The 26,411-nt window shown below is 40.1% G+C and overlaps 1 protein-coding gene across 11 annotated transcripts in view; it reads left to right on the top strand.

Moving 5' to 3' along the window:
- LOC131242717 (protein root UVB sensitive 6-like) overlaps window positions 1–24,856 on the top strand; it is a 36,265-nt gene extending 11,409 nt beyond the window's left edge. For 2 of the 11 annotated variants that reach the window (XM_058241544.1, XM_058241545.1), the window contains exons 3-12: window positions 5,337–5,408; window positions 5,535–5,645; window positions 5,774–5,893; window positions 16,373–16,474; window positions 16,568–16,640; window positions 19,992–20,075; window positions 20,168–20,232; window positions 20,338–20,439; window positions 20,516–20,727; window positions 21,526–21,905. In XM_058241544.1, coding sequence (XP_058097527.1) covers window positions 5,337–5,408; window positions 5,535–5,645; window positions 5,774–5,893; window positions 16,373–16,474; window positions 16,568–16,640; window positions 19,992–20,075; window positions 20,168–20,232; window positions 20,338–20,439; window positions 20,516–20,727; window positions 21,526–21,610 — 1,026 coding nt within the window. In that variant the 3' untranslated portion in view covers window positions 21,611–21,905. The other 9 variants (XR_009169696.1, XR_009169695.1, XR_009169697.1 and 6 more) reach the window with 9 other exon arrangements.
- Window positions 24,857–26,411: the final 1,555 nt, after the last annotated feature.

Below are 26,411 nucleotides of genomic sequence, written 5' to 3'. Positions count from 1 at the left end.
TCAAAAAAGTAAGTAGTCAAATCAGATATGTTGTAAATACACGGGGAAGTAATTATTACTCTTTTACCTGGTATTTACTAGTGCACTGGAAAATCAAACAGGCCTTTAGGGGGTGTTTGTTTTCTTGACTTCCACCATAAATGGTGGTAAATTGGCAATAATTACATTTTCCCATCATTTGAAATAAAAAGTATTCATCAGGTGAATTGATCCTTAAATGCTTCTCGACAAACGTGTTGGCTCTAATGGAAATTATGCAAGGATAATTAATAGGTTTTAACACAATGCGAGCTACTAATCCACACCGTCCACCTTTTTTAATAGATCATTTTAGGGCATGAGCCCAAAATTGAGGTAGATACTAAGCTGAAGCGGGCCACACCACATGAAAAAATGGTGATAATAACGTCCACCGTTGAAAACTAAATCCTTATTAGGGCACACAGTGGTGTTTTCTTGTCATCCAGCCCGCTTATAAGATCACACATATGGATAAAGTTTAAACACAAAATTCAGCTTCATTTAAAATATCTATGGAACTTAAAAGGTTTTCAATGGTAGACGTCAATTCCCACAGTTTTCTATGTTGTGGTCCATTTCAAACATGGTGCAGGCTTAATTTTCGGCTCATGCTGTAAAATGAGTAGCTAAAATAGATGGACGGCATGGATAAGCCACAAAAATAATGGTGGGCCCCACAGTTCTTTTAACCTTTTCTTGATTTTAGCAAAGATCTTTTCACACAGGTACCTGTCAACGCCAACATAGAAAATGCTGCTGGAATTAGTTGTGTAAATAATTATTACTTATTTTCAAGCATTTCTCATTCTCTACTCAAATATTCTTATGAGTGTAATTCTTGTCTACTCCTTTGCGATTCGGTGTTGATATATCACTGATTTGATAATTGGGTTGCACAACAATTGTAGACGGGCAAGCCTATCATTGATGATGTTAAGAGCATTCACACTATTAGGGATTGGAGCTTAGTGGTTGTGTTTTTGTTTGCGTTTTGTTTGGTCACCTGTTGGATTATTGACTCATCACCATCATTTAAGCCTTATCCCAATGAATTGGGGTTGGCTACATAAATCCTGTTGAAGTACATTCTGTACATAATTGAATAGTTGGATACACCCAGTTGAATAAGTTGTGAACAAAAGTTGAATAGGTTAGAGAATTGGGCTCAATCCACTAAATAAGGCCCAATGGCCATACACGGTTTGTACTCGTAGAGTCCTCTTCTAAAATAAAGGAGCTCAGGGTTTAAGAGGGATTCTCTCTTCCCTCTCATTCTTTCACACCATTACACGACCCTTCTCTTTCTCTTGCTTTCTCCTTCTTCTACATCTTCCCTAGCCTTTCTACATGGTATTAGAGCCCCATCTCTAATTTTGTTTCATGAGGCATTAGCCCACCCTAGTTGGCAAAGAGCCATGGAGGAAGAAATTGCTGTTAATGCACCGGATAGGCACGTAAAAACTAGTCCCTTTACCTTATGGTGAACATCTATTAGGTTGTCGGTGGGTTTTCTCCATCAAGTACTTACCTGATGGCTTGATTGAATGTCTAAAAGCAAGATTGGTGGGTGTTAATTTCTCCATCATACACCTGGCCTAGATTATGAAGAAACTTTTTCACCAGTTTCTAAACTGAACTCTATACGGGTGTTAATTTCTATGGCTGCTAATTGATCATGGCCATTATTTCAGCTCGAAGTAAAAAATGCCTTTCTAAATGGTGATATAACTAAAGAAGTCTACATGGAGCAACCTTGGGTTTGTTGCTCAGGGGGAGAATGGGAAAGTTTGTAAGCTTAAGAAAGCTATATATGGTTTGAAGCAGTCTCCAAGGGCATGGTTCAAAAAGTTTAGCTGAGCATTGGTGGAATTTGGTTTTCACAGATGTCGCGTGGACTACTCTGTGTTCGTGAAACAAATGTCAAAGGGAATGGTTGCATTGGTTGTTTACATGGATGATATTATCATCTCAGGAAATGATGAAACTGGTATAGCTAAAGCCTGCATTAAAAAACAATTCCAAACCAAGGATCTTGGGCCTTTGAGGTACTTTCTAGGGATTAAAGTTGCCTGGTCAGCCATAGAGATAAACCTGTCCCAGAGGAAATATGTGCTAGATGGCTAGACCTACTCAAAGAAACTGGACTATTAGGGTGTAAACCATGTGACAATCCAATGGATCCAAACAACAAGCTTGCGGATGATCAAGGTGAACTATTCGAAGACCCAGAAAAATACAAAAGACTAGTTGAGAAACTTATTTACTTGATTGTTACTTGACCAGACATCTCGTTTGCTGTTGGAGTTGTAAGTCGGTTCATGCATCAACCCAAGGTCCAACAATAGGAAACCATCATTCGTATCTTTCGATACTTGAAAAATGCTCCTGGACAAGGTCTTCTTTACAGATCTCATAGGCACCTCAAAATTGAATCCTATGCAGATGTTGATTCGGCAGGCTCCGTTACAAATATAAAATCTACATCTGGATGCTGCACCTTTGTTGGGGGGAGCTTGGTAACATGGAAAAGCAAGAAACAGATAATTGTCGGTAAATCAAGTGCTAAAGTAGAATACATGGCCATGGGGCATGCTGTGTGTGAGCTATTATGGATTTAATCGCTTCCAAGGGAACTTCAATGCTTCAAAGAAGAATTGATGCAATTGTACTGCAATAATCAATTAGAGTCTCATATAACTAACAACCCAGTTTTCCATGAACGAACGAAGCACATAGAGGTGGACTGTTACTTCATTAGAGAGAAGATAGCAACTAAGGAAATTCTCACCTAATATATTCCATCCAAGGCACAGTTAGCCGACATATTCACCAAGCCTCTGCCACATCCACAAGGAACGTCTATTAGTAGCAAGCTAGGCATGTTTGATATATATGCTCTAGCTTGAGGGGGAGTATTAAAGTGCATTCTGTACATAGTTGAATAAGTAGATACACACAGTTAAATAAGTTATGAACAAAAGTTGAATAGGTTAGAGAATTGGGCTCAGCCTGCTAAGGCCCAATGGCCATGCATGGTTTGTACTCATAAAATCCTCTTATAAAATAAAGGAGCTTAGGGTTTGAGAGGGGTTTTCTTTTCCCTCTTATTCTTCTACACCATTACACGTCCCTTTTCTTTTTCTCTAGCTATCTCCTTCTACATCTTCCTTGGCATTTCTACAAATCCTTTATGCCATTCCACTCTGTAAAGGGCCATAACTTCAGTTAAACCATAGGTCATCAAGTCTTTCTTACTAATACCACCCATGCCCTTTTGAGCCTTCCCCTTGCCCTTTTAGAGCCTTCAACTTGTACCAACTCACTTCTTCTAACTCGCTTTGTTCTTGGTCTCCGACTTGTTGGATTGTTGACTGATTGTAAAAATTGGAATAAGTTGTCGTGATGCTTTCTCCTTGCATTATAATAACCTCTTTCTTCCAGCTTTGCTTGTCCAATACTGTTCTATTCTTGTGTGTCACTAGTGGGCTTAGTCCCTTTTGAATCCCTTGTCTTATTCAACTTTTTGAATTGATTGGAAGATTAAGCAGTCTGATTATTTTTTGTTATCTTTATTTGGATCCTTGCCGTTGCTGCTTATCTGTACATGTAGCCTACGAGACTCCTCACCGGGGGTGATTAATGCAGGGGCATTTTAACACCGGGCTCGAGTGGGGTAGCCCATGGGATGCGGGGACATACTCGGGGTGGGTGACCCATGTGATTTGGGGCCCGCGAGGGGGTTTGACCGAGGTCCTAACCCATATGTTGTGGGGCCTAGGCTATGAGATAAAATGATTAATTCGCCATGCTTTAACAATTCGAGCTTTTAGAGCAAGTGGTTAATTGTCCAGCATCAAATTAGTATCAGAGCAGGACGTCTCGTGTTCGAGACTCCTCACCGGGGGTGATTAATGCAGGGGCATTTTCACACCGAGCTCGAGTGGGGTAGCCTACTAGCCCGTGGGATGCGGAGATACACTCGGGGTAGGTGACCCATGTGATTTGGGGCCCATGGGAGAGGTCTTGTGTTCGAGACTACTCACCAGGGGTCATTAATGCGCATTTCACACCAGGCTCGAGTGGGGTAGGCTGTGGGATGCGGGGACACACTCGGGGTGGGCGGCCCGTGTGAGGCGGGTGACTCATGTGAAGTGGTACCCGTGATTTGGGGCCCACGAGGGGGGTTCGGCCGTGGTCCTCTCATGCGATGTGGGGCCTGGGCTATGAGATAAAAGGATTAATTCGCCAGCTCTAACAGTTCGAGCTTTTAGAGCAAGTAGTTAATTGTCCTGCATCAACATGATGTTGTTTTATAGAGTTCAGTGGTTCTTCATCTCTCATCACAGCTTGCACTCATTATTCCACGCCCTTTCCTTTTGTTGAAACTTGAACCGTATTCCCACATTAATAATAGGGCATTTTCAAATACCCACATAAAAAAACTGTCTTTACAAATAACTATATCATTAATTCCCAGTTATTGCAAATACCCATGTTCAATCAAATTTTCACAACTTCAACTTCGGTTAACAATAGTTAAATGGTGATGAAAATGCCCATATCCATAAGATGATGAAAATGCCCAGTTAGTATGAATGGTATAAACAATAACCTCAGATTTTCTTTTTTGACATCACCATTGATTGTGGGGCGTTATAGGTGGACGTTGTTGATTTCATGGATGAACCCCACAAACAATTCCTCCAAATCTTGAGGGGGAAAAATGAAAAAAGAAAAAAGAAGAAAGAAAAAAAAGCGTTTACCGTTAAGACATCTTTTTTTGTCTTCTCACTTTTTTCTCCTTTCCCCTTTATGCTTTCTTCTTCTTCTTCATCTTTGTTCGTCTTTGTTCTGCTTTGTGAACAAAAGAAAGATAGGTCAGTAGTTGGAGGGAGGGAGAATGGGAGAGAAGAGGTGAAGAGGAGATCGGGCAACCATTTTTTGGTTTTTCATTTTTTGTGCAAAGATTAGGGTGTTTGTTTTTGGTTTTGATTTTTAACCCTCAAAGGGTGAGGATGTGGTGCATTTTAGGATGGGGCTAATTTCGTCATGTTAAAAAGATTAATCAGAAGTTAACAATCGTTAGCAAAAACTAATGAGAAATGTGTACTTGCAATAATGACATATTAATGTTGTGGTCATTTGCAAAGTCAACTTTTTGATGTGCGTACTTGCAAAGACCCCATTATTGATTTAGGTATTTGCAAAAACCCCTTTGATTTATTTATGTTTTGAGGCCAATAGTTTCAAGTGGGTCATTTCATTTTATTGGTGTATTTGGGTATTTCATTTATGTTATAGTTTCTTTATTATAGGATGGGGCTGGCCGTGTTGGGAAAATGCTTTTTGCACGGCAAGGAAAGAAATTTGACAATGATCTGAAACAGGTAAAATGATGTATGCATCTTTTACATCTTACACTTTTTCATTGAACTTTTGTCAATTACTGCTCCCTTTAGAAAAAAGAAAAAGAAAGAGATATACTTGAGCTTGAAAATTGAAATGTGCTTCAGCTTCGGTTTGCGAGTGATCTTGTAATGGAGTTGGGAGCTGGCGTAGAGTTGGCAACGGCTGCTATGCCACATCTTTTCTTGCCATTGGCATGTGCAGCCAATGTGGCAAAGGTAAGTAAGAACTGTTTTACCTGTGTTGTATACATTTTGTCGAAGAAACTGTGTCCAGCCTGATCTTTGTACCTTTTGTCAAAGAAACTCCATATTCCAGCCTGATCTTTATAGTTTATTCGTTATAGAATGTTGCTGCTGTGACGTCAACATCAACTCATACTCCAATCTATAAAGCCTTCGCTAAAGGAGAAAATATTGGCGATGTCACTGCTAAAGGAGAGTGCGTTGCCAATATTGCAGATCTGGTATGCTGTTCAAATGCAACCCCCCTCTGCTGGAATTGTAGATGAATGGATTAGATTTAGCAGTGTTGGAGTGAGAAGGTTTAAACCATTGGGTGCTAAATTTCTCCTGTCATTTATGTGGCTGTAATGTGATGTATATCATCGTAGTGCAGTCAATCAATTCTCAGCTTTTTTGTACCTACATTCTTGCTGGAGTTCTAGTGCAATGGGTATCTGCCAATCCAGTCTGAATTGCATTTTTCCTCAGACCTAAACATGAAAATAGTGCAGACTAGTTGCATATAAGGAATAAGACCGTGGGAAGGGTGCTATACGACTTGGAATGATAATTTTACCAAAATGTTATTCATTCTTAGCATGATTATAATGATGGTTGCATGCCCATGAGGCTTCATATAGCTTAGCAACATCATGAAACCCTAATCTAATGGGAAATACCCAAAATGCCATTACGGAGCAATTCACAATCAGCTCATAAGTGAGGATGTTTTGGTCAATTCCCCTAACAAAAGACATAAAAGGCCTAATTATTCAATAACCAAATGACTTAACATAATTCTCTACTTGCTTAATTCTCTACTTGCTTCATCAATCAGGGCAATGTGATAGGATTGGTGGATGACAAGAACCAATTGGACCATTGAATCAGGTCTACATGCCTCATCCATCCTCCCTTGATCTGTTCCAGGTCACCGTACGAAACAATCAGGACCTCTTGATGAGGTCCATATGTACAATCTGGAATCAGGATGGTCAGATCTGATAGATCTTTGATCTGGACCATTGGTTGGGCCTGATCTGTGTCTGATTTTCAATTTAATTGTCTGGTATTTGATCAGGTAGCATGTAACTATCTGGTTGCATCAAGGTCTCAGTTCTGGTTATTTAGCCTAGAGCTAATTGTTATATTTTCACTACTAAAATCAGATTGTTAGAAAAAAATAATTTGAAGAATTTAAGAGAGAAGTTTATGGAAATTAGTAGAGATGGGAGATGGGTTTGTAAGAGGAGAAACATTTAGGGAGCCCATGGGAAGAGTAGGCAGTTGGTACCTGTCAGAGGAGGAGGAGAGAATTTGAGAAAGAGAGGAAGAGAGAATACGAGAGAAAGAGAGCACATAGGGCTGGGATGTCCTATGTGCTTTCTTATTTCTAATAAGGTACAATTACATATATGCCCTTATTATGAAGGAAAAACTAAAGAAATACCAGAAAGAAGGAAAGAAAGAAAGAAAGAAAGAAAGAAAGCAAGAAAGAAGGAGAAGGGAAGAGCCCTAGGAGCACTTAGGCTCTGATACCATGTCAGAGAAGGAGGAGAAAATTTGAAAAAGAGAGGAAGAGAGAATATGAAAGAAAGAGAGCTCATAGGGGTAAGGATGTCTCACTCTATTTTATTTATAATAATAGGAGGGAAGGTACGATTACATTATGTCCTTATTAGGAAGGAAAAACTAAAGAAAGACTAGTTAGCTAATAGGGAAAGCATAAAACAAAGAGAAAAAGGGAAAAAAAAAGCTAAGGTTAATGTCCGTAACACATAAGGCCCAGGTGTATGCAGTGTTCAAATTGTCGGCGATATTATCGAAATATCGCCGATAATTTCGGTGTCGCTGCACTGGCGACACCGAAACCCCAATATTTTGTTTCGTTTCCAGATTTCGCCGAAATCTCGCCGATATTATCGATATTTTCAAGATCAGGACGACATATCACTGTTCCCACCAAACACGGGTGGGAACTGTAGCCACCAACCCACTTTTATAGATAAAAGATGGGGTTGTCAGCGAAAAAATCACAAAAAACATAAGAAATACCTGTTTTTTCGCCCGGATTTGGAGGAAGACGCGAGTTCAGCTGCTCTTGAGTGCAGATCGACATTTCCGGTAAGATTCAACCCTAAAAATATCTTCTTTTTTCGTCGAAAAATCCTTTGCAAGTTGCGGAAACCGCTTGCAGGCCGAGATCTTGTACCAAAATAGAGGTTTTGTTTGATTTGGGATGAGGGAGAGAAACTTTCGGGTAAAAAATCTCGGAGAAATCGGTGGGAAGGAATGAAATTTCAAAAATTTCGGAAGGGGAGAGGGAATTTGGGGTTTTTATCGCGATTTGGGGATCGGGAGGGCCGCGGGCAGATGCGTACTCGGTTACGCGGTACGCTCTTATCGTACTGACTAACGCTGTGGGGCCCACCGAGAATGCATCTAGTCTATCCATGCGGTCCATTCGTTTTTCCATATTGTTTTAACGGTTGAGACCAAAATTTAATGGCACCAAAAGATCAAGTGGACCACACCATTGGAAACAGTTTGAATAATGACTTCCACCGTTAAAACTTTTCTAGGGCCCACAGTGATGTTTATTTCTCATCCAACCGTTCATAAGTTCACACAGACATGGATGAAGGGAAAAAAAAATAGAAGTTTGATCCAAAACTTCTGTGGCCCCCAAGATATTTTCAACGGTAAATGTTCAATTTATACTGTTTCCTATGGTGTGGTCCACTTGTGGTTTGGATATACTTATTTTTTAGGTTCAAGACCTAAAATTATCTGTTACAATGGATGGACGGAGTGGATAAAATACATAAATCATGATGGACCCCACAGGTGGGCTTGGACGGTGCAACCTCACTTGGTTGCACACCACCCCACCACGAGCTTTGGCGTCTTGGGCTCTGGGTGCATGCTGGTGCTATGTGGGCCCCACCACGATGCATCTGTTGTATCCATTCTGTCCATTAATTTTTAAATATTATTTTAGAGCTTTAACCAAAAAATGAGGTAGATCTAAAACTTAGGTGGGCCACACCACGGGAAAATAATAGTGATTGGATATCCACCATTTAAATCCTCCTAAGGCCCACTGTACTGTTTATTTGACATCCAATCCGTTAATTAGCTCATAAAAACTCAGATGAAGGGAAAAAACAAAGATCAGATTGTTCCAAAATCTTTATGGCCCCCAAAAAGTTTTTAATGGTCATAGTTCATTCAACACTGTTTCTTGTAATGTGGTCCAACTGAGATTGGGATATACCTTTTTTTTTTTTTTCTAAATATCATAAAATTATCTATATAAATAGATGGACGGCATGGATGAAACACACACCTCATGGTGGGGCCCACAGAACACGGCAGGGGAGTAGCCAAATCCCTCTCTGTAGCGTGCGGACCAGGGACGCGGATTTCCTGCCGAAGACCGTCCGCTAACTCAGGTGGGGCAGGTGGGGCCCACTGTGATGTTTGTAAGAAATCCTCTCCGTCCATCGATTTTGTGATTTCATTTTAGGACTCCTTGTAAAAAAATGAAAGATATCCAAAGCTCAAGTGAGCCGTACTAAAGGAAAATGTGGTTTGGAAAATTCCTACCGTTGAAACCTTTCAACAGTGATGTTTAGATGCAAACCATACCGTAAACTCTGTTGGACCCACCGTAAATGCATGTGGTTCATCCACGCCGTTCATACGTTTTTAAAGATCATTGTAGGCGTTGAGACCAAAATTGAAGTATATCCGCACCTCAACTGGACCATACCACGTGAAACAGTGGAAATATTTATTTCCACCGTTGAAACCTTTCTAAGGCACCTGGTAATGTTTATTTTTCATCCAACCTGTTCATAGGATCTAACAGATATGGATGAAGGGAAACAAACAAATATCATCTTGATCTAAAACTTCTGTAGCCCTCAAGAACTTTTCAACGGTAGAAGTTCAATTCACACTGTTTACTTTGGTGTGGTCCACAAGATATTTTTATAGGCTTCTTTTTTTTGGCTAAAGCCCTAAAATTATCTGGTAAAATGGACGAACGGGTTGGATAAAATGCATGAATGAAGGTGGGCCCCACAGAGTTTACTCAATACGCTTAGGGCCTGTTTGGCCGGACCGATCCCACGGTGTTAGGTGGGATGGGATTCAAAAAACATCTTCATTACCTATGGCAGGGACTGTTCCCTGTTATCATGGGATTAGCGTAATTCCCTTTTTTGTTTGTAATACGGTGGTACATTGAAAGGATGTACCCACCATCATTTGAAACTATTGGCAGTAACATACGTGTTATATCTAAACCGTTTATTTGTTTTTTAACCTCATTTTATGGCATGGGCCTAAAAATGAGGCAGATCCAAAACTTATGTGGTCCCAAAGAAGTTTTCAACGGTAAGTATTCAATCCCCATTGCTTTCTATGGTGGGGTTCACTTGAGCTTTAGATCTACCTGATTTTTTGGCCCATGCTCTAAAATGATCTCGAAAAATGGGTGGACGATGTGGATATAGCCCACACATCATGCTGGGACCTACACAACTTGCTAACATTGAGTGATATTAGCACGGGACCCAATACGATGCCATCTGGCCTACTTCCAAGCTTTTCCACTCTTCCCAAACATGGCGTGGAATTGGCACAGGACCAGATGCAATTCCATCCCACCTAAGCCCATCTAATCCAGCCGGCCAAACAGGCCCTTAGGGTACCCGGGGGTACACCATCCGAATCCGCCAGGGCGCTGGGAACGGATTGGCTACTCCCCCTGACACCAGCACCGTGGCTGGTGGTCGGTGCTTTGTGGGCCCCAACATGATGTATGTTTTTCATCCATTCCGTTCATCCATTCTTACAGATCATTTTAGGGCTTGATACAAAAAATGATTGGAATATAAATCTTAGGTGGGCCACACCACAGGACAAAAATAATGAATGGATATTCACAATTAAAATCCTCCTAAGGCCCGCTGTACTGTTTATTTGACATACAATCTGTTGGTTTGGTCATAAAGACCCAGCTGAAGGGAAACAATAAATATCAGCTTCATCCAAAACTTTTATGGCCCCCAAAATGTTTTTAATGGTCAAAATTCATTCAACACTGTTTCTTGTAATGTGGTCCCCTTGAGATAGAGATATACTTCATTTTTTTTATCATGTATAAAATGATATATAAAAATATATGGACAGCATGGATGACACACATACATCATGGTGGGTCCCATAGAGCACCGACCACCAGCCAATGGCTGGTTTCAGGGGGAGTAGCCAATCTGTTCCAGGGCGTCACTGAAGTGACGTCACCAAGCTTTGTGGACTCTGCCATGATGCATGTGTTGAATTCATACCGTCCATCCATTCAGAGAGAGAGAGTTTTATGGCATGAGAAAAATAATGAGATAGATTTAAAGTTCAAGTGGACCCCACCATATAAAACAATGGGGACAGTGATCCACCGTTCAAAACTTCCCCAGGGCCAAAGAAGTTTCCCATCAAGCTGATATTTTTGTTTTCACTTCATCTATTTCTATGTTAACTTATGAATAGGTTGGATCTAAAAAATACATAATGGTGGGCCTTATAAATGTTTCAATGGTGGGACCCGATTAGGGAAAAAGTGTTAAGCATCTATTAGTAGTATGGTGCACTTTAGCTGTATAGTACCTGATTAAATGCTTTTATGTTTGCCATCAAGCACCTCTCATCTCTTTACACGTGTGCACGTTTAGAAAATCTGGACCGTTCATGTGTTGGGACCTGTTATTGAGGGTCCATAGCCCATTTTCGATACTTGTCGGATATTCTCAGTATTTGATCAGAGAACTTGTTATTGCCATTGAATTTGTGGACGCTCCCTCTAATTGGCTTGGATCATCCATCCATTCAGTTACCAATGTTCTAGATCTAATGCTCCATCAATAGCTTTGAAGGATGAAGCAATATGCTCGATTTAGGAACCTGACTTGTTCAGGTTACAGTTGGTACTTGTACAAGTAAGGCCCATGATTCAGTGATCTAAGCCATTGATATGGTGAGCCAAATGTGAATGCTCCATGCATCAAACTTGCGATGGAAGAATAAATACATCAAGGTGGGCCCCATAATCAGGACCGCACTGTCGTGGATGAGGCTGGGGCTGCACATGCACATGCATTCATAAAGTAAAATTCAATCCATCCGCACTTTTTTTTTGTCGATTATTGCAAATTTGTATACTACTAGGGAGCACAATGTCGTCTGGATCGAGAAAAGGAGGAGCAAGGGACATAGGGTGGAAACATGGACGGCCAGTGGAGGGGAATAAATATGGAGCCATATGCAACTATTGTGGCCAAGTGATACGGAGTGGGGGAGTGTCTAGGCTAAAAGAACATTTTGCAGGGGGATACAAGAACGTGAAAGACTGTCCAAGTGTAACAAGGCCAGTGAGAGAGGAGATGAGAAGAGTGTTGACTGAAGCGAAGTCACGCAAGCTGCAACAAAATGATTGGGAGAGGGATATGAGGGAAGAGCTACGAGGCACTAGACGGGGCGTAGGTGCTATCGACGAGCATGATGACGACGACGATGAGGTGATCGCATACCCCGATGATTGTGTTACGGCTCGAGAAAGGAGTGATTTTAGACAAGTGATTCATGAGTCTCGAGCTTCAGAGTGGGAGAGGGAGCAAAGAAGACGGATTGATGAGAGTAGGCCGTCGTTTGGGACGTCCCGACATGAGACTGGTGGGACCAGCAGACGTTTTGAGGGAGGCAGCGGGCATGTCATACAACGGACGCAAAGCGCTCGTGTCCCAGATGCATCCATCGCAGGTGTTAATAAAAAAAGATTAAAAAATATGTGGAGCAAGGGGCTTATGGAGAAAGTAGGTGGTGCTATATCTAGGTGGTTCATCTCGAGCCATATAGCAGCAAATGCAGCAGCCAGTCCTCACTTTAAAAATATGATTGAGGAGGTGCAGCGTGCCGGGCCCGGCGTGAAGCCTCCCACGCCACAGGAGATTCTTGGCGTCTACCTCGATCGGGAGCACGAGGAGATGCAAGCTTGGGTACGTGGACTCAAGCTAAACTGGAAGCAGTACGGGGTGACAATCATGTGTGACGGGTGGACGGGACCCACGAAATTGTCCATTATCAATTTCATGGTGTACTGTAGAGGACAACCAGTTTTCCTCAAATCCATTGATGCATCGGCCAAAATAAAAGAGCACGAATACATATATGCTCTCATAAAAAGAGTGATTAGAGAGGTTGGGTCCCATAATGTTGTCCAAGTTGTGACGGACAATGGCAGTGCGTTCGTTAAGGCGGGGAAGAAATTGATGAAGAAGTTCAATCTCTATTGGACCCCGTGTGCAGCACACTGCATTGATTTAATGCTCGAGGAGATAGGCCAGAGGGATTCTGTCAAGAAGACTATCCAGGATGCGAGGAGAGTGACAAACTTTATATACAATCACTCATGGTTGTTGGCTGCAATGCGTGAGTGTTGTCGAGGGGACATTGTTCGACCAGGCACGACACGATTCGCCACGAACTTCATTGCACTCGACAGCTTATATAGGCACCGCGTGGGTCTGAGAAATTTGTTCAGATCCGAGAAATACATGGAGTGGAATCAGAGGAAGACCGATGGTGCAAAGACATGTTCGAAGATAGTGCTTTCCGATTCCTTCTGGGAAAAAGTTCACAACGTCGTTTCCTTTCTGCATCCGATGTACAAGGTCCTACGAGTCGTAGACAATGAGATGTGGCCTTCGATGGGGTCAATGTATGAGCTTATGAGAATTATGAGAGAAGGAATAATGATTGCAATCCCCAGTTCGTATCAATGGGTGATCAGTATCATCGATCATCGATGGACCAGGACCCTCGAGCATCCACTCCACCAAGCCGGTAAGTTTCTTAATACAACCGAGTACCTTAAGCATCACTTCTGTTTGCATGTTAATACAGCTGAGCAATTAATATTTGGGTTTCAGCATATTATCTGAATCCCAAATTTCATTACAAACGTCGGCTCCACGAGAATCAAAATTTGACGATGGCTGTCCACGAGGTGTTTGAACGATTGTTCCCAGAATCAACAGCGCATGCAGATTTCGGTAACCAGGTAATGCAATAAATTTTCTTCCTTATAGCCTCTAGAAATATGGGTGATTAAAAATAATGACCTGTGAATCCGTGTTTACAGTTATTGCGGTTTAGGGATGCGAGGGGTACGTTCTCATCTGCATTAGCAAAAGCATCGACTGAAACAATGATGCCATGTAAGTATGGTAACATAATTAGGTAATTGCATTTTTCGTTTAAACTTCATACTAAACTAAGCTCCTTATGGATATATAGGTGAGTGGTGGGCGATGTACGGAGTCGACACGCTCGCACTGCAGTTATTAGCAGTCCGTGTTCTCGCACAGACTGTATCCTCCTCACCGTGTGAGAGGAATTGGAGCACATGGTCACTCATACACACCAGCAAGAGGAACAGGTTGGCATATGAGAAGCTGCAAAAGCTCATTTACTGCCACTACAATATGAAGTTAAGAGAGGCAATTGAGGGTAGATCGAGACATGGAGGAAAATCAGGACCCACTGGACCTGTTGTCTATAGGTAACATGGCACAGATAGATGATGATGATGAAGACCCACTTTATGAGTGGGTCAAATCAGCTGATTTAGATGATGCGGAGGGAGGCCCTTCTCCACAGGTAGCCAAGGGAGCAGCAGCTCTAGGTATCAATGTCAATCAGGTACTAAGCCAACAAAAGACGGATACAGACTCCTTTGATCCTTTGGTGAGGAGTTCGGCACGTTCCAATGAGGGTGAGGAAGCATCTTCACGGCCCTCACCCCATCATCAAGTCGTAGTGAGTGATGATGATGATGAGACTCAACCCCCACTCAACACTGGTCCTGGGGATGACGACGACAGCGATGATGATGACCACGGCGATGACGACGGTGATGAGAGAGGGGACGGAGGCACCGACACTAGTATAGGTGGTACTAGTGGGGGTAGGGGTGGCAGGGGTGGGGGATATACGACGGCTCAGAGCCAACGATCCGTTGGCCAGTTCACTGAGGAGCAAAGCTTTGACCATGCCACTCAGAACATGGACCATGGATCTCGTCCACCATCCAAGGCGAGAGCATCGGAGCCCACATATATGTTCGAACGTCGTTCGAAAAAGAAAGCCGGACGCTCCGCGGCTGATGCCCTCACACGCAGCTTGTCATCTATGGACATAAGTTCAGATCGGGGGAGCTCCACCTCTGTCCCACCTTATGCTCATGGGGGATATCATGGGTATGGCCGTGACAGCTCTGACACGCTCATCTACCCATGAGTACAGGCAGCCAGAAGATAGTTCTTCGAGTCATGACCCTTTGACAGGTGGATATTCGGAATACCCGTACGACTGGCAGCAATACTATCAAGGAGTCGGGGTTAGACTTGATCTGTTCCCTCAGTACCCCGCTCAGGAAATGCCATCGATGTATGTCACGCAATTCCCACGTCTAGGCGTACTCGTACAGTTTGGGGAGGATGATTATCGGAGGTACATAAGAGAGTTCCTCAATTGGTACGAGCAGAGGATGACTTGGGAACAGTACTGCCAATATGTTGGGCAACAGTACTACTCTCAACTGCCACGGGATCCAGACAATGATTACGAGCCACCTCGTCACTCTATGTGGAGATGAAAAATGGCCAGAAATGTGTATTTTTTTAATTTATTTACTTTTGCATGTCTTAATTGTTGTAAGCTTGCATTTGTATTATATAAACTCATTTTGATTACTATTTGAGTGATTTCTTACAACAACGCATGCTTTTTGGCCCCCATTAAATGAAAACTTTTAATTTAATATATTCTTTTTGCAAATTTTTTCTTCCTGAATATGTAAATATATGTATTTGGGCATATCCTGAAGTTTCACTGAAAAATTCCACCATTTTCTCCATGTTTCCCCCTTTTTCCCTGCATTTCCGGTTATCGGCGATATTATCGGCGATAACGATATTATATCTTTATCTCCGGCCAGCGAAACTTGTAGCGACACCGACAACTCGAACACTGGGTGTATGTACCTATGGGTCCAGTCATAGGCCCAAAAGCACATACACCTAGAGTACCATAGCATAGACCTATCTCGTAACTTTCATCTCATGACAAGAGTAAGAGACACATGTGCACATTATTTAATCTCAAAGAAAAATCTAGTTGCACAGAGATTTTTGAGAAACAAGATGACTTTACTGCCAATAAGTTGACATGGCATAACATGTGACATATTGAAAGAAGAACGTGGAAGGAAGAGTTGAGCTTTGAATATTTAATTTTCAAGTGTTTAATAATTTTAACTGCATGTCCAGTGAGCAAGAGCTAATCATCTTGAGAAAAGTTCATGTTTTATTTACTAGATCCTCTGGATCTTTTCTTCCCATGTGCAACTGCAATAATCACCAACGTCTAATCTGTATATACAAATTTTCAACTGCAGGATCTTAGTATTGAATTGTCCTGGTGACACTGCTGTATCATTACTCTCAAAGTGGCCAATAACTCGTTGACCTTTTGTCCATGCATATATTTTAGTATTGCAGAACACACAGCTCATACTAATTTGGTGACTAACAAATATACATTACCCAGTTGTAACCATGGTACTGATCCCATCTTGAAATTTATGTCATGAAAAGTTGGGGACTGGACTGAGCATCATGATCTCAAAAAGAAATCCTTCCTTGGTGGCCACTTTTGCACTCCTATCATGTGGATATGTTCTCAGCTCATACCAAGAGGTCTGGTTGTTCAATCACTAAGATCTTTCACTTCTTTTTCACAGAAATTTGACTGAAACCTGCTCACTGTTGCAAGTCCCTGCATTTCGCCAGGTGAAATCTGTTGTCTTGCATACTTTGAACAGGGGGAGATTCACTATGGCAGTGGAGGCTTTCCTCAAGACCGGTATGTTGAGTTGTCTCAGTTGTCAATCATTGCTCTTATTACAGGGATGTGGATTGCCTGTGAAAGCCTTTCGCAGTAACTTACTGCAACAGGAAGCTAGGTGGGGCCCATCGTGATGTTTCTGAGAAATCCATCCTGTCCATCCATTTCGTCTGATCATGTTAGGTGATGGGCCCAAAAATGAGGCAGATGCAAAACTCTAAGTGGGCCGCAAGACAGGAAACAGTGAGGATTGAACTTCTATCGTTGAAATGTTTGCGGGGCCACAAAAGTTTTGGATCAGGCTAATAGTTTTGTGTTTTCAGTTCATCTCAGTCAGAATGAACTTATGAACAGTATGGATGGCATATAAACATCACGGTGGACCCTATGGAGGTTTCAACGGTAGGCATTTTCCTACCCACTTTTTCCTATCGTACGGCCCACTTGAGTTTTGGATCTGCCTCCTTTTTGGGTCCATGCCCTAACATGATTAGACAAAATGGATGGATGGAGTGGATTTCTCACAAACATCAAGGTGGGCCCCACCTAGCTTCCCGTCTCAGGAAGTTCCTGTGAAAGGCTTTCTCAGGCAATTCACGTCCTTGTTATAGAGGTGATCTGTGATTCTGTATCATAAAAAGTCTTTGTGCCAAAATACGGGTTGGGTATTGTTGCTTGGCTAGTAGGAGAAACCCTCAATTGTCATTTTTTAAAAATAATTTAAATGGACGCATGACATATTTTGGCGAAGTGTCAAAATGTTTCTTGGCCACCACATGTGATTTACATTTAATATGGTTGGGGCTATCCAAATTATGGGGCTCTACAATGTGGATTGGCTGAAGCACCATATTGGTCAGTCCTAATTGTAACCGTCCGATTGATGGATTTTTACCTGGTAAATGTGGACCATTGCCCATCTTTCTATCTGTCCATTTTCAAGTTGCTGATTGGATGGTTGGTTCTCGAATCAGCTTGATTATTTGGTTATGGCCCTTCCATGGGAAAGCTCTGATGTAACCTAAATTGGGCGGTGATTGGATTGGATGATTGTTGGGTCCATCTGATGTGACCCACTTGTCCACGGGAGCAGCTGATCAGTTCTAATGATCTTTTGGTTTGTTTTTAGATTTTTCATGAGTTTTAGGATTTTTGAGAAATGTTTAAGCTCTTTAATACTTTTTGGATTGTTTAGGGATACTCAAGGGTTGAGATTTAATAGAGATTAGTGGCTAAGATTGGCTTGGGGTTATGGTTTATACACACACAAGCAACACATTGATATACACGTTTTTATAGATGATATATGACTTGGAACATCAATGAAGAAAAAAAATTTCCTTTTTAAGAGGAGACCTCCTCTTGCAGAGGGACAAATCCCTAAAATCAACCTCGTTGATTTGTGTGATGTGAGTCTTTTCCTATTTTCTTCTTCATTTCACTCCCTTCAAAGAAACCTCTGCCTCCCATACTAGACTATCATTCTAGGATAATTCTAATTCATTATAATATTGAAATCATTCAACATTATTTTTCATTAAAAGCGGGCAATATTCTTCTTAATTTTGAGTTTGAAGCGAAGGTTGCAGATTTTTTTGGCTTGCTAGACAGTAGCAGAAATAATAACAAGATGCTTTGAAGAAATGATAGATGTTTCCGAAACTGTTGCAAGCAGCCAGATGTGGTTTTTAGAAGGGTGAACTTAGATGATATGTATTGTGCTCCCTCTGTAATGCCCCTCATTAGATGTGCTCTAGCCTCTGCTGTTTGTATGGTCTTAAGTTCTTTGGTTGTATATATATTTTTTAAAATTATTTTTGGCTTAGATCCTTATTCTTAGCCTTCAACAATAGAATGGTTTTAAAAAAAATAGTAACAATAATAAGGAAACAAAAATGCCATTTTTGGTCTAGGAAGGAGCAACCTTGAGGACGGGGAGCCAGTGAATGTTGTGTTTCCCAATACTTCTTTTAAAATTTAAAATTTTCCAGAATTTAGTATTTTAGGATTATTGGGGTTTTATTTTCTAGTTTCTAAGTTCTTACTATTTGAGTGAAGTGAGTTCCAGTAGGGTTTATATTGCTTGTTGTTAACTTATGACTGTTATTAACAAGTTGGATTAGTGATTTAGTATTGTTGGATTTAGGTTATAGCTTTCATGGTCTTTTACGGCCTGTTTGATAAGCAGGAAAAGAATGGAAAAGAAAGGAAAACAAAGAATTTTCCTTTGGTTAGATGTTTTCACCTTTTTGATATGCAAAGAAAAGAATGGATTCCATGGAATAATCATTAGCTTTTTCTTTACATTTCTCTAGCATGAGAGACAAGTTTGACCATTGTCTAACAAAATTGAGATTTCCACTTCTAAAACAAAGAAATCCCTAAATATGGATTTCATTGTTGAATAGTACCAATGGAAATAATCATTAAACAATGATTATGATTTTCTTTGGTTTGCCATCGATTCCACTCTATGAAATAGGCCCTTATAGATTGTAGAAGGCACATGACCTGTGAATCAAGAGAAAAAGAATAAGAGTTTTGGAGGTTCATACCCTCAAAGAGATCACTAATGACTATTTTTAATTAGTTGGGTTAGTGGTTAAGTGTGCTTAGACTTGGGTTGCTGTTATTGTTTTCTTAAAATTGTAGATGCTATATCGTTTATGAATCAATGGAAAATTAATCAGAGTTTTGGAAGTTTATCCCCTTGAAGAGATCAAAACAACTGAGATGGACAGAAACATGTTCTTGTGTGCATATTTATACTGCCAGGAAACTAGGACATGGTTTTTGCAGCAGAATTAGGAAATGCCTATTTCCCTTGGGTTTTCATTGGTTTTTATGTTAACTTATGATTTATAAGTTACAACTCTAGTTTTTGGTTTTTAATTTTGTAAATATTCTTAATTTTCTTATGCTAAACATTATGCACATAGCCTTTTAAAGTTAAACCTTTACAATATCGATCACAACTACAACTATCTCAAACATAGCTTTTCACGCTTCCAGGTTCCTGTACCCATTCATCCACCAGTCTGAGTTTCTTCTCTTTGGTTTTATGTTATCTTATTATTTCTTTAACTCATGTTCTTAGGTTTTTAGTAACTTATTAAATTTCTCACATAATGTAAATGTTACATGGTACACAGCGACAGGGACGCTATCTTTTCAAACTCAGTTCTTTGCCGCATCGTACATACCTTTTACAGTTCCCATTTCCCGTCGTCCACCCATCTGTGTTGCTGAGTTTTTCATTAGATGGGCCAAGTTGACATCAGATATCCAAAGACTGAAATCTGGGTAGATTTTGATTCTTCCAATGTTTTTCCTCTCAAATGGCTCCTTTGCCATCTTTCTATTTTGCAGGGCATGTTCCCTCCTTGAAGGAAGCAAATTCAAGGGAAAACATCTTCAGTTTCCCATGGGCGAAAGATAGGCCTATCGTTTTAGGTATGTAGATTATTTTATTTTATTTTGTAATTACTATTTTTTGGTATCATATATAATGATTATTTTCTTGTCTATCTTTAACTGTTTTGCAGGACCAAGATTTGGGGATGCATTTCAGGAGCCAGCTATGTTCCTTGCGATAGAGCCCTTGTTTGAGGTATGATTCAAGACCTCCCTTATACCATCTTCTAAATGACATTGATAATTCAACGACATCATTCTTGTCTCTTATGGATTGAAGAGTTCTTTTCTTGTATTGCAGAAAGAAAAATACATAGTCACATATAATCCTACAAAGGGTAATGTGTATGCATTGTTCAAAGATCTATCAAAGTCAGATGACATTCTAAAAGCAGCTTTTCATGTAAGTTTTTGCTTTTGTATATTACTTGGATGCGGGAAAAGCTCTTGTTGGTGTCTGCTAGCTAAAATATATCCAGCATTACAGGCACATGTGCTTTTGCATTTCATCCGTTCATCAAACGAGAATTCTTCTTGGAGACAGCATGGTGCAACTGACCAATTGGACTTTGGTGGATCCTTGTCAACCCATCTTGTTCCTACAACTACCAATTTTGAGTCTCAGATCGCCGAGACTTGCAAGATTGTTCAGATTTCATATGAGCTTTTCAAGAGGAAAGCTGCAGAACAGGTGACTTGTCAAAACTTTCCTTCTTTCTCTATGTAACTTGACACAAGGATTCGTCACGTGTCTGCTTCGAAAATGCCTGATATGCTGATGCTTCAGTGCCTTATATGACAATACAAAATATTTAATATTCAAATGTAAAGATAACAAAAAGCTAGAAGTACATGATCTCCGGGAAAAAAAGTTACTTTGTTAATTAGGCATGGATACAAAGAGTAAAACACAGTGACCTTTGGAAACCCATCCTTGGAATATACCACAGTATATGATAATACTAAAGGCATTGTGCATAAGATTATTTAATATTATTTTACTGAATAGAAGTTTGTGTGCATGTAGAATAAAATACAGAAACAGTATATAAATGTGGAAACTATATGTCGACCTGTAAGGGGTAATTTGGTCTTAATATATATAATTTTTTGGCCTGTGCATGCCTTTAAAAAATATCTTTAGTGACCATATTACTGTTATTGGGAATGACCCATTAATTTGGGGGTGGTAATATCATATTCCTATAAACAATACCAAAAGATAAGAAATAAAAAATTATGTTTCTTGCTTAACCAATGGGTGAACTTGTGTCCAAGACAACAATTTAGAAAAAAACAAGAGGATGTCTCCAAAAAATCATAAAATGTCCTAGAGCTATGTCTAATAACATTGACACTGCTCTGTTTTGGGAAGTACAGGCACATGCAAACTACCCAGTGAAATATGCTTGTATTTATCTTATCCTGATGTGCCATTTACAGTTTGGGTATATTAAATAACATGATCCTTTCAATGGTGCCATTGCAGGGATGGACGATGTCAGAATCACTGCTCAACCCTGGGCGAGCTCGGCTACTTGAAGCACAGATTTGAGAACCTCAGAAGGGTTTAATTTTATGCATGAGTGAGATTGAAGGAAAGGTTAACAGCGATGTGAAACGTATCTCCCATGCATCGAGACCATCAGCACTGCTACTTCAATACACTTGGTCTGTTCACTCTCACAGCGTACTCAGGCAATATAGCCTTTGCTGTCTTCATTCTCTAGTGATGGGTTTGTCCATCCTTTGTTTATTTGGAAACTAATTTTTTGCGGAAGCTGGAAAGTGTATCATGAATTTATTAGTCTTTCTGTATAGATAGCCTGCTGTTAGTAAAGTTTTCCAGTCTCATGTATTGATGGGAGATGTTACTTGTGAGCCATTTTCCTTCTAGTTTACAACTTAGTAGTAGATTTTGTGAGTACCTTGATGGCAATGCTCTCTGTGATTTTATTACTCAGGAACATCCCATATCGTCTGAAGCTTTTCAAACTATGGGGTTGGATGACTTTGAGATTCAAGATAATTTGAAGTTTTTCACTGTGGGATTGATTAGAGGTAACCTCTCTTTGACATGACTGTATTGAACACTGAGAAAACTCACCGAGACAACTAAACTTGGTCAAAGGATTTAGGTTGAGGGGATGGCTAAGTCTTATGGGGGAAAAAAAGGAGAAGAAAAGACTCGGAAAACTCTGAAAGTAAAAGAAATAAAAAACAGAATATGTCATAAGATCTTCAAACTTTGAAGTTGGAAAGCTTGGTCAAGGTCTCAATCTATTTCAAGTTTATCAGGTTTGGACCCTCATTTATCTCTGTGTTAGTGGGATCCGGAGATACCCAAAGTATCCAACTAGGTTTAATCAGATATGCATACAGATTTCGGGCTTGATCAATAATTGGGCGAGATTCGGGTCCACAGACTCGGATCTGATTAGAGATTGGGTTGGGTTGGCTACTCGATGAGAAAATATATGATTCTCTTTTAGTTTATCCTTTATTTAATATTTGTTATTAGAAAAGCATAAGAAAACGCCATGTTTCTGATGTGGGCCTAGATTTGGATATGGAGCTGGACTATAGATCTGATTCTGGATCCACACCCAATCTTGACTCCTAATTCGTGCTCAATATTAGGCCTGATAGGATTCAGTGGGATATGAAAGTATGATTGGATTCAGATCCAATACCTCATATACAAGTAGATGAAGTAGAAGAATATAGGATTTGGATCCTGAGAGTAAAAGAGAAAAACAGAATATATCATGAGATCTTCAAAGTTTGAACTTGGAAAACGTGGTCAAGCACTTGAACCTAGTCTAGTTCAGTTGGATTTGGACCCTCATTTGTAGGACAGTAGAGCTGTTGATCTGATATTTGGATACCCCAATTATCCAACTCGATCACACACATGAACACGCACGCATGTGGATTTGGATCCATTACCTCATATACAGGGTAGCCCTATCTTGAACACGACAGGATCTGAATCCAATTATCTTGGTTGGGCTCAGATATGGATACATTAATTTCCGACTGAACCTAACACATTAACAGTCCTACTCAATTAGGCCTGATTTTAGCTTTACTATTGTTACATATAGATTGCTTTGTCATTGTCATCAAATTACGGTAATATGGATATAACTGTTTGGACTCTTCTTTCTTCCTCTTGTTTTATCTCTAGCATATATTTTCTCATAGGTCAACTTGTGCAATCAAATGGATTTACTTTAGCATTCATTTTGAGCCACAGGTGTTTTCTAGTTTCATAGCTGTTTTCTGTTGCTACTGTCCTTGGCATTGTTTTCAATCTGAATGTTTTCATAGGATCTGTATAATCTTGTAAATCGTGATCAATTTAGGCTGGATGGGCCATGAATGCTTTTTGCATGCCCTAATCAAGTGCATTATCCGATGAGGTGGTTAACTTCGGTATGCCCGTCTTTTATACGTGGCTGTAGAAACATCATCGGCATCTTCATCATCATCATCATCTAAGCCTTATACCAAGTAATTGGGGTTAACTACTAGAATCCTGTTTTGCTATTGTCAGGATTCATGATAAAAGTTATGTCCAAAGTTTCAAGCTGCTGCCAACCTGATGCAAGTTACACAACCCTCCTGTATTCAGGAGGCCATGTTTTCAAGTCCCAAATTGAGGTTTTGAATTATTTCAGAGTTTTTCAACTACCCAGAAGTACCTATCTAGCTCACTTGTGGCATCCATTGAGACAAATGGAGTAATTGTTTTCCAAATATTTGAATTGAATTCCTAGGTTCAGAAGAAAGAAAGAAAGAAAAAGAAAAAGAAGGGAAAGAAAAAAAAAACTTTATTGAGATTGAAGTTCCTTGCCAACTACATGGATTGTTATCAGTAATACACAGTTTGAGATCGCATGTATTAACATCACAGTACCTTATGCATATTAGATGCATGTTTGTAGGCCCAATAGAAATGGATGTCTATAAAATACATCTTGTCTTGTTACATATTGCTCAGTTATCTATAAAATACATTTTGTCACATATTGCTCACTTACTAGTTTATTTTTCTTTTCAGAGGGCCGTGCCGTGCCGTGCCATTCCCGTTCTGTTGAATACTCTATAAATACCAGTATGGAGACAGTGATTTCTATGGTTTTCCAGGGCCATCCATGCAGGTAATTCATTTAAGTTTGTGTTAAATAAGCACAATTACCAGCAGCAGGTACAACCACTGTGGTAGTTGCTTGAATCTTGGCATCTCATAATTCCCGATACTTCAGGTTATGTATGAAATAAATGCTTTGATTCCCAATAATTTGGCCGCTAGGGCATGTTGATGCTTTTGGTAACTAGGGTCTCCACACATGTACCTGGTAACCAACCATATGCTAGTGTATCTATTCAATGGCTATTTTTAGTATCCAGGTTAGGATGATAGAGCTGTGGATTTACTCCATCTTTTCCATGTGGCTCTAGCTATGAATGCTGATTGCCTAGTACATAGGTTATCAGCATAATGCAGCATTATGCATCAAAATTTTATATGTTGTTTGGCATTTTATTTCAACATAGAAGTTGGACTCAAGTCCCGTTAAGCTTGACAGTCATACTCTACACACGCTGAATCAGTTGACATGTCTGTTATGTACATGTTCATGCATTTACGTATAGGATGTGTTGGATGCACTATCTAGTTGAGTTGGACTGTTATAATTTCCTCAGCATTCACATCAGCATTCTGGACTCCCAAGCTCTAAGTTCAATTACATTACTTTCAAGTCAAGACTCAAAAGAAGCATAACTGCAATCTGAATGCTTTTTTTGATCCTTGCCACTTCCTCTTGATGAAACTAAATGTTTGCAATTCAATTCACTTACATTCAAACGCAGCCATAACACACACACACACACACACACACACACACTTGTGTGTGTGCACACGTCATTATCTACATTCTTGGGTTTGAAGACCCTGTATATATATATATATATATAGACACACACACACACACACACACATCATTATCTACATTCTTGGGTTTGAAGACCTTGTTTGGTAGAAAATTGGAAATGGCCACAAGTTTACAGACATGCAAGCCAATGCATACTGTAATATCTCTATTAGGTTCGCGTCGAGCACTATCCACTTATGCTCAGGTGCAGTTAGTACATGGACGATTCCGTTGAATACGGAATAGTAATGTTGACTTACCTTGCTGTGAATGAAATATATAAAAAAGAAATAGTAAAATCACCACTATTTTGAATACAAATGTCTGTGGAATGAATATAAGGAGTATAAAAGAAATGGTAAAAGTGACACCAACAGCTCCACCAGCCACCTTTTTATTAGTAAGATATTAAGGAATCAATGACAGAGGCTATAAACAACTCAAGGTCATGGAAACATCAATTAGTGCCTATGTTTACCTATAATCCAAGCCCTAATCTTTTTTAATTGAGCATCCTAAGCTCTAAGTGGAACATTGGTATATAAATTATTATTAATATTTCACCCTCTTGAGTAAGTTATACACCATGTATATTTAAAAAACCCAATTTCAGCAAATAGTCCCTGATGCACATGCTTCCAAATGAGGTCTGTCTGTCAATGATTAGAAATTTAAAAACTATAATAACACTAATAGTTAAATAATTAGCTATAGCTTCTCTCATTTTTATATAGTTTAGCTATTCATCTCTTTAATACTTATTTTAATATTTAATTATTTATGAATGGTCTACGAATCTTCATTCAGACCAAGTTCAAAGAGGATTTCATTCGAATGATGACCTCTTGTGTTATTATTCTTCCTCTCTTTTGAGTTCAAGAGGGGGAAAAAGCCTTCCAAGTTTCGTGGTCTATGAAACCCGCACTTTACGTAGACCCCATCTTCTGTCGGTGGACCCTGTTGTGGATGATCCAAATTGCAGAAGTTGGACCGATCAGACAATGGATGATCCTCAGTGCCACCGAGGATGGTCCACTACAAGAACTGCATGCAATTTTATTAGTCCGAGTAATGGGCCTATGCTAGTTGAATGGGAGGGAACTTTGGGCTTTTTGCAGCCCATGTGGGCTGACTGGATGATTCAAATGGTGCGCCTTTTGCAGTGTGGCCCATCACTGATGAGGCTTGGCCTGTATCATTGACGGGCCTACTGAGTGAACGGTCCTGATTACTGTGAGTGGAGATCCTGCGAACTACAATATGAGAGATTTCTTCTAGCTTCGGGCCATTTCCCTTTCCTATTTGAGGTCGGTTCCTCTGAAAGTCCTTGTAGAATTGTTTATTCTAAAAGTTTCTCATTCACAACTTATGCCCTACTGCCTATATGGACCCACTGTGTTGATCGTGTGCTATCTAAGCCCGAGCTACGTAC

This window comes from Magnolia sinica, chromosome 4 (genome assembly GCF_029962835.1).
Source record: "Magnolia sinica isolate HGM2019 chromosome 4, MsV1, whole genome shotgun sequence".
In the NCBI taxonomy this organism is placed as follows: domain Eukaryota; kingdom Viridiplantae; phylum Streptophyta; class Magnoliopsida; order Magnoliales; family Magnoliaceae; genus Magnolia; species Magnolia sinica.
This window is presented reverse-complemented; position numbering and strand designations above follow the sequence as displayed.